The 14,224-nt window shown below is 44.1% G+C and overlaps 1 protein-coding gene across 1 annotated transcript in view; it reads right to left on the reverse strand.

Annotated features, from left to right (window-relative positions):
* Positions 1–145: 145 nt before the first annotated feature.
* Positions 146–14,224, reverse strand: part of LOC128244461 (sushi, von Willebrand factor type A, EGF and pentraxin domain-containing protein 1-like) — a 62,890-nt gene continuing 48,811 nt past the window's right edge. The window contains exons 2-3 of the mRNA XM_052962463.1: positions 317–4,494; positions 146–162 (exon numbers count right to left, since the gene is read on the reverse strand). Of these exons, the coding sequence (XP_052818423.1) occupies positions 146–162; positions 317–4,494 (4,195 nt within the window). The remainder of the gene's footprint in view (positions 163–316; positions 4,495–14,224) is intronic.

The following is a 14,224-nucleotide window of genomic DNA, read 5'->3' on the forward strand; positions in this document are numbered from 1 at the left end:
TAAGCAGTTGCCTCAAACTGTGTTCCGGTGGATGTAATTACGTTACCGTTGGTTAAGTTAAGTTCACCACAATCATGTATTGTGCAATTCGGTAAAGGACTGTCCCATTGGCCTGTTGCGTTACAAGTAGCATCTGGACTACCTGTCAGGAAGTATCCATTACTACAGGAGAAGGAAGCAGTTGCCTCAAACTGTGTTCCGGTGGATGTAATTACGTTACCGTTGGTTAAGTTAAGTTCACCACAATCATGTATTGTGCAATTCGGTAAAGGACTGTCCCATTGGCCTGTTGCGTTACAAGTAGCATCTGGACTACCTGTCAGGAAGTATCCATTACTACAGGAGAAGGAAGCAATTGCCTCAAACTGTGTTCCGGTGGATGTAATTACGTTACCGTTGGTTAAGTTAAGTTCACCACAATCATGTATTGTGCAATTCGGTAAAGGACTGTCCCATTGGCCTGTTGCGTTACAAGTAGCGTCTGGACTACCTGTCAGGAAGTATCCATCATTACAGGAGAAGTAAGCAGTTGCCTCAAACTGTGTTCCGGTGGATGTAATTACGTTACCGTTGGTTAAGTTAAGTTCACCACAATCATGTATTGTGCAATTCGGTAAAGGACTGTCCCATTGGCCTGTTGCGTTACAAGTAGCATCTGGACTACCTGTCAGGAAGTATCCATTACTACAGGAGAAGGAAGCAATTGCCTCAAACTGTGTTCCGGTGGATGTAATTACGTTACCGTTGGTTAAGTTAAGTTCACCACAATCATGTATTGTGCAATTCGGTAAAGGACTGTCCCATTGGCCTGTTGCGTTACAAGTAGCGTCTGGACTACCTGTCAGGAAGTATCCATCATTACAGGAGAAGTAAGCAGTTGCCTCAAACTGTGTTCCGGTGGATGTAATTACGTTACCGTTGGTTAAGTTAAGTTCACCACAATCATGTATTGTGCAATTCGGTAAAGGACTGTCCCATTGGCCTGTTGTGTTACAAGTAGCGTCTGGACTACCTGTCAGGAAGTATCCATCATTACAGGAGAAGTAAGCAGTTGCCTCAAACTGTGTTCCGGTGGATGTAATTACGTTACCGTTGGTTAAGTTAAGTTCACCACAATCATGTATTGTGCAATTCGGTAAAGGACTGTCCCATTGGCCTGTTGCGTTACAAGTAGCATCTGGACTACCTGTCAGGAAGTATCCATTACTACAGGAGAAGGAAGCAGTTGCCTCAAACTGTGTTCCGGTGGATGTAATTACGTTACCGTTGGTTAAGTTAAGTTCACCACAATCATGTATTGTGCAATTCGGTAAAGGACTGTCCCATTGGCCTGTTGCGTTACAAGTAGCATCTGGACTACCTGTCAGGAAGTATCCATTACTACAGGAGAAGTAAGCAGTTGCCTCAAACTGTGTTCCGGTGGATGTAATTACGTTACCGTTGGTTAAGTTAAGTTCACCACAATCATGTATTGTGCAATTCGGTAAAGGACTGTCCCATTGGCCTGTTGCGTTACAAGTAGAATCTGGACTACCTGTCAGGAAGTATCCATTACTACAGGAGAAGTAAGCAGTTGCCTCAAACTGTGTTCCGGTGGATGTAATTACGTTACCGTTGGTTAAGTTAAGTTCACCACAATCATGTATTGTGCAATTCGGTAAAGGACTGTCCCATTGGCCTGTTGCGTTACAAGTAGCATCTGGGCTACCTGTCAGGAAGTATCCATTACTACAGGAGAAGGAAGCAATTGCCTCAAACTGTGTTCCGGTGGATGTAATTACGTTACCGTTGGTTAAGTTAAGTTCACCACAATCATGTATTGTGCAATTCGGTAAAGGACTGTCCCATTGGCCTGTTACGTTACAAGTAGCGTCTGGACTACCTGTCAGGAAGTATCCATTACTACAGGAGAAGGAAGCAATTGCCTCAAACTGTGTTCCGGTGGATGTAATTACGTTACCGTTGGTTAAGTTAAGTTCACCACAATCATGTATTGTGCAATTCGGTAAAGGACTGTCCCATTGGCCTGTTGCGTTACAAGTAGCGTCTGGACTACCTGTCAGGAAGTATCCATCATTACAGGAGAAGTAAGCAGTTGCCTCAAACTGTGTTCCGGTGGATGTTATTACGTTACCGTTGGTTAAGTTAAGTTCACCACAATCATGTATTGTGCAATTCGGTAAAGGACTGTCCCATTGGCCTGTTGCGTTACAAGTAGCATCTGGACTACCTGTCAGAAAGTATCCATTACTACAGGAGAAGTAAGCAATTGCCTCAAACTGTGTTCCGGTGGATGTAATTACGTTACCGTTGGTTAAGTTAAGTTCACCACAATCATGTATTGTGCAATTCGGTAAAGGACTGTCCCATTGGCCTGTTGCGTTACAAGTAGCGTCTGGACTACCTGTCAGGAAGTATCCATCATTACAGGAGAAGGAAGCAGTTGCCTCAAACTGTGTTCCGGTGGATGTAATTACGTTACCGTTGGTTAAGTTAAGTTCACCACAATCATGTATTGTGCAATTCGGTAAAGGACTGTCCCATTGGCCTGTTGCGTTACAAGTAGCGTCTGGACTACCTGTCAGGAAGTATCCATCATTACAGGAGAAGTAAGCAGTTGCCTCAAACTGTGTTCCGGTGGATGTAATTACGTTACCGTTGGTTAAGTTAAGTTCACCACAATCATGTATTGTGCAATTCGGTAAAGGACTGTCCCATTGGCCTGTTGCGTTACAAGTAGCATCTGGACTACCTGTCAGGAAGTATCCATTACTACAGGAGAAGGAAGCAATTGCCTCATACTGTGTTCCGGTGGATGTAATTACGTTACCGTTGGTTAAGTTAAGTTCACCACAATCATGTATTGTGCAATTCGGTAAAGGACTGTCCCATTGGCCTGTTGCGTTACAAGTAGCATCTGGACTACCTGTCAGGAAGTATCCATTACTACAGGAGAAGTAAGCAGTTGCCTCAAACTGTGTTCCGGTGGATGTAATTACGTTACCGTTGGTTAAGTTAAGTTCACCACAATCATGTATTGTGCAATTCGGTAAAGGACTGTCCCATTGGCCTGTTGCGTTACAAGTAGCATCTGGACTACCTGTCAGGAAGTATCCATTACTACAGGAGAAGGAAGCAATTGCCTCAAACTGTGTTCCGGTGGATGTAATTACGTTACCGTTGGTTAAGTTAAGTTCACCACAATCATGTATTGTGCAATTCGGTAAAGGACTGTCCCATTGGCCTGTTGCGTTACAAGTAGCATCTGGACTACCTGTCAGGAAGTATCCATTACTACAGGAGAAGGAAGCAATTGCCTCAAACTGTGTTCCGGTGGATGTAATTACGTTACCGTTGGTTAAGTTAAGTTCACCACAATCATGTATTGTGCAATTCGGTAAAGGACTGTCCCATTGGCCTGTTGCGTTACAAGTAGCATCTGGACTACCTGTCAGGAAGTATCCATTACTACAGGAGAAGTAAGCAGTTGCCTCAAACTGTGTTCCGGTGGATGTAATTACGTTACCGTCGGTTAAGTTAAGTTCACCACAATCATGTATTGTGCAATTCGGTAAAGGACTGTCCCATTGGCCTGTTGCGTTACAAGTAGCATCTGGACTACCTGTCAGGAAGTATCCATTACTACAGGAGAAGGAAGCAATTGCCTCAAACTGTGTTCCGGTGGATGTAATTACGTTACCGTTGGTTAAGTTAAGTTCACCACAATCATGTATTGTGCAATTCGGTAAAGGACTGTCCCATTGGCCTGTTGCGTTACAAGTAGCGTCTGGACTACCTGTCAGGAAGTATCCATCATTACAGGAGAAGTAAGCAGTTGCCTCAAACTGTGTTCCGGTGGATGTAATTACGTTACCGTTGGTTAAGTTAAGTTCACCACAATCATGTATTGTGCAATTCGGTAAAGGACTGTCCCATTGGCCTGTTGCGTTACAAGTAGCGTCTGGACTACCTGTCAGGAAGTATCCATCATTACAGGAGAAGTAAGCAGTTGCCTCATACTGTGTTCCATTGGATGTGTTAACGACACCGTCTGTTAAGTAAGGTTCACCGCAATCGTATATTGTGCAATTCGGTAAAGGACTGTCCCATTGGCCTGTTGCGTTGCAAGTAGCGTCTGGACTACCCATCAGATAGTATCCATCATTACAGGAGAAGTAAGCAGTTGCCTCATACTGTGTTCCGGTGGATGTGTTTACGAGGCCCTTTGTTAAGTTACGTTCACCACAATCGTATATTGTGCATTTCGGTACCGGACCATTCCATTGTCCTGTTGCGTTGCATGTGATGGTTGAACCACCAGTTAATTTATAACCTTCGTTACAAGTATATGATGCGTTCTGTCCGAAAGCTGTCCCAGAAGGTGTAGAAACATTTCCGTTAGGTATCTGTTCGGGTGTGAAGCAGTGAACAAGAGAACAATTTATCGGAGGTCCACTCCATGTTGCGTTTAGCAAGCAAGTGCGATTGTTTTCGCTGGTGGATAATGTGTAACCATAGTGACAAGTATAAGTCGCAGTGTCATTATATCCAGTACCGGTAAAGGTTACTTGTGAGTTTGATGCATTTTCGGGAATACCACATTCTTAAATAAGACCAAACGTATTGTATTAACAATCACACATTACCTTGTATAAGGAACGAACTAATATATTGCTTGGCACTTAAAGTTTCATTATACAACGGGAATACAGGGCCACATTTATATGATTTAAACGCACTGATCAAAACTGTTTAGTAAATGGAATAAGATCTAAAGGATATTGAAAGAAAAACAATTAATACATATATAAGATGTGCCTACCTGTATGAATGTGATCACATGTTGGAATCGGATGCGACCAATTACCATTTGCCAAACAAGTGCTGTGATTTGAATAACTTTCATTCAACCTAAACATAAAGTTGCATTGAAATGTTACATTGTTGCCATATGAAGTGCCGAGGAGCTCCGCAATAGACCCGTTTACAGGCGTTGGAGGTGGACCGCAATCCACTATGCTACAATTAGGTTTCAAATTATCCCACGACCCGTTAACCTGACAGGTTCTAATACTGTCTCCAATACTGTTAAAGCCTTCGTCACACACGTAATATATACTGTAGGGATGCCGTGTTCCATTAGGGGTCAACACAGAACCGTTTGTTATAGTTTCCACTTCGCCGCAATCTCGCCCTAAACACAGTGGTTCGGGATCACTCCATAACTCCGAAATCAAACATGTCCGGTTAGCATCTGTGGTCGACATGTTGAAATCCGGCAAACACTCATAAAATGCGAAATCGCCAGGTCGTGAACCATTTACCGTTATATTTGCACCGTACTGGATTGGCGGTATACACTCTGAAAATGTATCATAGGGTATAAAGTATGGTCAGTGTTTGTGATAAAACCTACCATTGTGCGCATCTATCAAACGAAAAAAGTAATGTTGAAACAAATGTTCGATGATGTAATTATACAGCAAAATATGAACATTTGAACCACAAAACGATGAGCAACACCGACTTTATAATATTGGCCACACAACTTGATCAGTCTCTATTAAACACACGTTTCATCCAAAGTTTGAATCAAAACATGCTTGAAATTGAGTTATCATTTAAATTAAACTTTAAGGAATCTGTTACTTAGTTTGAAAACTGAAAAAGGACCTATATACTAGTATATGTATAAAACCAACTATTTACAACAACATTCAACGTCGACTTGCAATTAAATAACAGAGAATCTCACCAGGTATTTCACACGTTATATTAGGACCAGTCCACTCCAGATTTTTTTTGGTTGCATGTTCGTGGACCGCCTGGTTTCGGTTTAAGACCAGGATCGCAAGCGACTTTGTATTTACTTCCAACCAACGTACTGTTGTCCAACAGTATAATCATTCCGTTCATAGTAATTGGGGGTGAAGGACAAGCTGTACAAAAATAAAACATATATATATATGCAACCATGCTCTTGTCGAGTAATAAAACATATATATTTACAGCATACAGTATGACTATTGCCGTCTTTGTCCGATTGTCATAGTAAGTGCAACACTGTCCAGAAATCAGTATTTTGAAACGAAGCAGGTGTTACTTTATATAAAATGCATATTGATATAATGAATTGGTGAATTTTGGATATAAGTTTTTATTGTCAGTATTACAAATGCGTTCACGTGTACGTATGTTACGTACACATTGGGCGGGGGGGGGGGGGTCCAAACGTATATGTTAAATGAATAACTGTTGGACGAACATTAAGCAATAATTGGAACGTACATGCAGTAATTGTATACATTTATAAATATATGTTGTCACTAATGGTTGCAATACCACTTTTAAGTTAACATTCATTACATTGTTTACAACCATTCGCGCATTCATTACCTGAGGCACATGTTCGATATTTTGAATATTGTACATCTTGTCCGTTTTGTTGTCCATTTTGTCCGCCTTGCCATGCTTTTACTATTCCTTCGCAAGTATGACTGAAACACTGGTTTGCACCGTCTCCTGCTGGATAATCAGACAGATTTCAAAATCTATAATCGAATTGAAATGGACAACCATAATCGATCATTGAATCTGGATATTTGTAACTAAATACATGTATTGGTATGTTAATACCCGTTATGATTAGAGTAACAATTTCGACGCCATATACATTTCACAATTGCCTCAAAACCTTTCAATATATAACGTAATGATACAGTAAATGGTATTTTGAACGTGTATGTTATGGAATTTCTCAATATAAAGTAATAATAAAATAAGTTAACAAATATCGTAATAAATTATCTCTGATGCTGTGGAATCAACGACAACTATCTGGGGCCTCAACCGCAACTATCTGGGGCTTCAACGATATTTATCTGGGACCTCAACGGCAACTATCTGGGACCTCAACGATATTTATCTGGGACCTCAACGGCAACTATCTGGGGACTCAACCACAACTATCTGGGGCCTCAACGACAACTATCTGGGACCTTAACCACAACTATCCCAACGACAACTATCTGGGGCCTCAACCACAACTATCTGGGGCTTCAACGATATTTATCTGGGACCTCAACGGCAACTATCTGGGGACTCAACCACAACTATCTGGGACCTCAACCACAACTATCTGGGGCTTCAACGATATTTATCTGGGACCTCAACGACAACTATCTGGGGCCTCAACCACAACTATCTGGGGCCTCAACCACAACTATCTGGGGCCTCAACCACAACTATCTGGGGCTTCAACGATATTTATCTGGGACCTCAACGACAACTATCTGGGGCCTCAACCGCAACTATCTGGGGCCTCAACGATATTTATCTGGGACCTCAACGGCAACTATCTGGGACCTTAACCACAACTATCCCAACGACAACTATCTGGGTCCTCAACCACAACTATCTGGGGCTTCAACGATATTTATCTGGGACCTCAACGGCAACTATCTGGGGCCTCAACGACAACTATCTGGGACCTTAACCACAACTATCCCAACGACAACTATCTGGGGCCTCAACCGCAACTATCTGGGGCTTCAACGATATTTATCTGGGACCTCAACGGCAACTATCTGGGGACTCAACCACAACTATCTGGGGCCACAACGACAACTATCTGGGGCCTCAACGACAACTATCTGGGGCCACAACGACAACTACCTGGGGACTCAACCACAACTATCTGGGACTACAATCACAACTATCTGGGACCTCAACCACAACTATCTGGGACCTCAACGACAACTATCTGGGGCCTCAACCACAACTATCTGGGGCCTCAACGACAATTATCTGGGACCTCAACGACAACTATCTGGGGCCTCAACCATAACTATCTGGTGCCTCAACCACAACTATCTGGGACCTCAACGACAACTATCTGGGGCCTCAACCACAACTATCTGGGGCCTCAACGACAACTATCTGGGACCTCAACGACAACTATCTGGGGCCTCAACCACAACTATCTGGTGCCTCAACCACAACTATCTGGGACCTCAACGACAACTATCTGGGGCCTCAACCACAACTATCTGGGGCCTCAACCACAACTATCTGGGGCCTCAACCACAACTATCTGGGGCCTCAACCACAACTATCTGGGGCCTCAACCACAACTATCTGGTGCCTCAACCACAACTATCTGGGGCCTCAACCACAACTATCTGGGGCCTCAACGACAACTATCTGGGGCCTCAACCACAACTATCTGGGGCCTCAACCACAACTATCTGGGGCCTCAACCACAACTATCTGGGACCTCAACGACAACTATCTGGGGCCTCAACCACAACTATCTGGGGCCTCAACCACAACTATCTGGGACCTCAACGACAACTATCTGGGGCCTCAACCACAACTATCTGGGGCCTCAACGACAACTATCTGGGACCTCAACCACAACTATCTGGGGCCTCAACCACAACTATCTGGGGCCTCAACCACAACTATCTGGGGCCTCAACGACAACTATCTGGGGCCTCAACGACAACTATCTGGGGCCTCAACCACAACTATCTGGGACCTCAACCACAACTATCTGGGGCCTCAACGACAACTATCTGGGGCCTCAACCACAACTATCTGGGACCTCAACCACAAATATCTGGGGCCTCAACCACAACTATCTGGGGCCTCAACGACAAGTATCTGGGGTCTCAACCACAACTATCTGGGGTCTCAACCACAACTATCTGGGGCCTCAACGACAAGTATCTGGGACCTCAACCACAACTATCTGGGGCCTCAACCACAACTATCTGGGGCCTCAACCACAACTATCTGGGGCCTCAACGACAACTATCTGGGACCTCAACCACAACTATCTGGGGCCTCAACGACAAGTATCTGTGGCCTCAACCGCAATTATCTGGTGCCTCAACCACAACTATCTGGGGCCTCAACGACAAGTATCTGGGACCTCAACCACAACTATCTGGGGCCTCAACCACAACTATCTGGGGCCTCAACCACAACTATCTGGGACCTCAACGACAACTATCTGGGGCCTCAACCACAACTATCTGGGGCCTCAACGACAACTATCTGGGGCCTCAACCACAACTATCTGGGACCTCAACCACAACTATCTGGAACCTCAACCACAACTATCTGGGGCCTCAACGACAAGTATCTGGGGTCTCAACAACAACTATCTGGGGTCTCAACCACAACTATCTGGGGCCTCAACCACAACTATCTGGGGCCTCAACCACAACTATCTGGGGCCTCAACCACAACTATCTGGGGCCTCAACCACAACTATCTGGGGCCTCAACCACAACTATCTGGGGTCTCAACCACAACTATCTGGGGCCTCAACCACAACTATCTGGGGCCTCAACGACAACTATCTGGGACCTCAACGACAACTATCTGGGGCCTCAACCTCAACCACAACTATCTGGGACCTCAACCACAAATATCTGGGGCCTCAACGACAACTATCTGGGGCCTCAATCTCAACCACAACTATCTGGGGCCTCAATCACAACTATCTGGGACCTCAACGACAACTATCTGGGGCCTCAACCACAACTATCTGGGGCCTCAACCACAACTATCTGGGGCCTCAACCACAACTATCTGGGGCCTCAACCACAACTATCTGGGGCCTCAACCACAACTATCTCAACGACAACTATCTGGGACCTTAACCACAACTATCCCAACGACAACTATCTGGGGCCTCAACCACAACTATCTGGGACCTCAACGACAACTATCTGGGGCCTCAACCACAACTATCTAAACGACAACTATCTGGGGCCTCAACCACAACTATCTGGGGCCTCAACCACAACTATCTGGGGCCTCAACCACAACTATCTGGGACCTCAACGACAACTATCTGGGGCCTCAACCACAACTATCTGGGGCCTCAACCACAACTATCTGGGACCTCAACCACAACTATCTGGGGCCTCAACCACAACTATCTGGGGCCTCAACGACAACTATCTGGGGCCTCAACGACAACTATCTGGGGCCTCAACCACAACTATCTGGGACCTCAACCACAACTATCTGGGGCCTCAACGACAACTATCTGGGGCCTCAACCACAACTATCTGGGGCCTCAACCACAACTATCTGGGGCCTCAACCACAACTATCTGGGGTCTCAACGACAAGTATCTGGGGTCTCAACCACAACTATCTGGGGCCTCAACCACAACTATCTGGGGCCTCAACGACAAGTATCTGGGACCTCAACCACAACTATCTGGGGCCTCAACCACAACTATCTGGGGCCTCAACCACAACTATCTGGGGCCTCAACGACAAGTATCTGGGACCTCAACCACAACTATCTGGGGCCTCAACGACAAGTATCTGTGGCCTCAACCACAATTATCTGGTGCCTCAACCACAACTATCTGGGGCCTCAACGACAAGTATCTGGGACCTCAACCACAACTATCTGGGGCCTCAACCACAACTATCTGGTGCCTCAACCACAACTATCTGGGACCTCAACGACAACTATCTGGGGCCTAAACCACAACTATCTGGGGCCTCAACGACAACTATCTGGGGCCTCAACCACAACTATCTGGGACCTCAACCACAACTATCTGGAACCTCAACCACAACTATCTGGGGCCTCAACGACAAGTATCTGGGGTCTCAACCACAACTATCTGGGGTCTCAACCACAACTATCTGGGGCCTCAACCACAACTATCTGGGGCCTCAACCACAACTATCTGGGACCTCAACCACAACTATCTGGGGCCTCAACGACAACTATCTGGGGCCTCAACCACAACTATCTGGGGCCTCAATCACAACTATCTGGGACCTCAACCACAACTATCTGGGGCCTCAACCACAACTATCTGGGACCTCAACGACAACTATCTGGAGCCTCAACCACAGCTATCTGGGGCCTCAACCACAACTATCTGGGGCCTCAATCACAACTATCTGGGACCTCAACCACAACTATCTGGGGCCTCAACCACAACTATCTGGGACCTCAACGACAAATATCTGGGGCCTCAACCACAAATATCTAAACGACAACTATCTGGGACCTCAACGACAACTATCTGGGGCCTCAACGACAACTATCTGGGGCCTCAACCACAACTATCTGGGACCTCAACGACAACTATCTGGGACCTCAACCACAACTATCTAAACGACAACTATCTGGGACCTCAACCACAACTATCTGGGACCTCAACGACAACTATCTGGGGCCTCAACCACAACTATCTAAACGACAACTATCTGGGACCTCAACGACAACTATCTGGGACCTCAACCACAACTATCTGGGGCCTCAATCACAACTATCTGGGACCTCAACGACAACTATCTGGGACCTCAACCACAACTATCTAAACGACAACTATCTGGGGCCTCAACCACAACTATCTGGGGCCTCAACCACAACTATCTGGGGCCTCAACCACAACTATCTGGGGCCTCAACCACTACTATCTAAACGACAACTATCTGGGGCCTCAACCACAACTATCTAAACGACAACTATCTGGGGCCTCGACCACAACTATCTGGGACCTCAATCACAACTATCTGGGGCCTCAACCACAACTATCTGGGACCTCAACCACAACTATCTGGGACCTCAATCACAACTATCTGGGACCTCAATCACAACTATCTGGGACCTCAATCACAACTATCTGGGACCTCAATCACAACTATTTGGGAACTCAACCACAACTATCTGGGACCTCAATCACAACTATCTGGGACCTCAACGACAACTATCTGGGACCTCAACCACAACTACCTGGGGCCTCAACCACAACTATCTAAACGACAACTATCTGGGACCTCAACCACAACTACCTGGGACCTCAACCACAACTATCTAAACGACAACTATCTGGGGCCTCAACCACAACTATCTGGGGCCTCAACCACAACTATCTAAACGACAACTATCTGGGGCCTCAACCACAACTATCTGGGGCCTCAACCACAACTATCTAAACGACAACTATCTGGGACCTCAACCACAACTATCTAGGGCCTCAACCACAACTATCTAAACGACAACTATCTGGGGCCTCAACCACAACTATCTAAACGACAACTATCTGGGGCCTCAACCACAACTATCTAAACGACAACTATCTGGGGCCTCAACCACAACTATCTGGGACCTCAACCACAACTATCTGGGGCCTCAACCACAACTATCTAAACGACAACTATCTGGGACCTCAACCACAACTATCTGGGGCCTCAACCACAACTATCTAAACGACAACTATCTGGGGCCTCAACCACAACTATCTAAACGACAACTATCTGAGACCTCAACCACAACTATCTGGGGCCTCAGCCTCAACCACAACTATCTGGGGCCTCAACCACAACTATCTAAACGACAACTATCTGGGACCTCAACCACAACTATCTAAACGACAACTATCTGGGGCCTCAACCACAACTACCTGGGGCCTCAGCCTCAACCACAACTGTCTAAACGACAACTATCTTAGGCCTCAACGACAACTATTTGATTTTAATCGCTCATTGTATCATCATTTACTACAGTCGAACCTCGTTATGTTCACTTTTTAGGGACCTAGTGAAAAAAGTCGAGATAACGAAAAGTCGACTCATCAGAATTACAAAAAATATCACCAATCCCAACACGTTTGAGTTGGATTGTACGATGTTTACCTCCACAATTGAACGGTCTTGTTAAATATTGTCGTCGTGAAAACAGCAAACTTATTATATAAAAATTATTATATATTATATATTGAAAAATAAAGTGAAACAAAAGAAGAATTATTTGTGTCAAATGTATTTCTTTTACGTTTATGGATCACACAAAACACATATAAAACCACAATTGCATACATTTGTACATTGTAAGATTTTATTCCGGGTCCTTCTCTGAATTGGTCGACCAGAACAGTGGAACTAACATTTGACATTTTGAAGTTATTCTTTTTGTTCCCATTCGGGATTGATATCTTATCAATAAAATGTTCATGTTTAAAACAATACCAAAGAGCTTGAGCAATAAATGTCTCTTTAATTAAATACATAAACAAACAACTTTAATTATTCGCACTTACCAATAACATTTTTGTAACCCCCAATTATGACAGTTTGTTATATTGACACGCACGATATTTTGTGACATGCCGCAAACCGTCATGAATATTTTCACACCTACGTCTCGATCTACAGTTCGACATAAAGATCAAGAACATAGGAAATGTGTGAATTTAGACCACTGGGACTGAAAAACGAGGTCGACATAGCGAAAGAGTCGAGATAAAAAAATCGACACAAACAGATTTATTTTATAAAGAATAACAAGGAATAAATTCGGGACCGGAAAAAAAAGTCGACATAACCGGAAAGTCGACTTATCCGACGTCGACATAGCGAGGTTCGACTGTATATATGATACCGCGTACCATCATTACCTATATATGATACCGCGTACCATCATTTCCTATATATGATACCGCGTACATCATTACCTATATATGATACCGCGTACCATCATTACCTATATATGATACCACCTACATCATTACCTATATATGATATCGCCTATATCATTACCTTATAGGTATGACGTCACCATTGCGTCATATGTACTTCCGTTGTGTGGAAAATTCTCAATAAAAAAATAATGTTTTTATGACTGATAGACATGTTTTCACATGCTCAATACACTGTAAATCAACAATATCATTATTCCTGAAACTTTTATACCTCGAGTATCTATTATTGCTTGATTTATCATTTAGAATAGAGATTAAGCATAAACTGCTGCCCTATAGTTGAAAGGTCATTTTGGAAGAACTGTCATGGCGGACGGTGCAATTTTTAGAGTTTGTTTTTCATGTGGAGAGATTTTTCTTAGGAATAACTTGACCCCCTTTTTTATTGGCTTAAAAGGTAATTTAAAGCTTGTACTTTAAGAATATATATGTTTATCATAGTCTGCATTCGCTCGAAATGCCTTTAAATGTTGTCTAAAAATAATCATTTCACATTGAATTATAGAGGAAATGACAATGGTGGTGTGTAACCTATATATGATACCGCTTACATCATTACCTATATATGATACCGCCTACATCATTACCTATATATGATACCGCCTACATCGTTACCTATATATGATACGGCGTACCAGCATTACCTATATATGATATCGTACCATCATTACCTATATATGATACCGCCTACATCAT

This window comes from Mya arenaria, chromosome 8 (assembly GCF_026914265.1).
Source record: "Mya arenaria isolate MELC-2E11 chromosome 8, ASM2691426v1".
In the NCBI taxonomy this organism is placed as follows: domain Eukaryota; kingdom Metazoa; phylum Mollusca; class Bivalvia; order Myida; family Myidae; genus Mya; species Mya arenaria.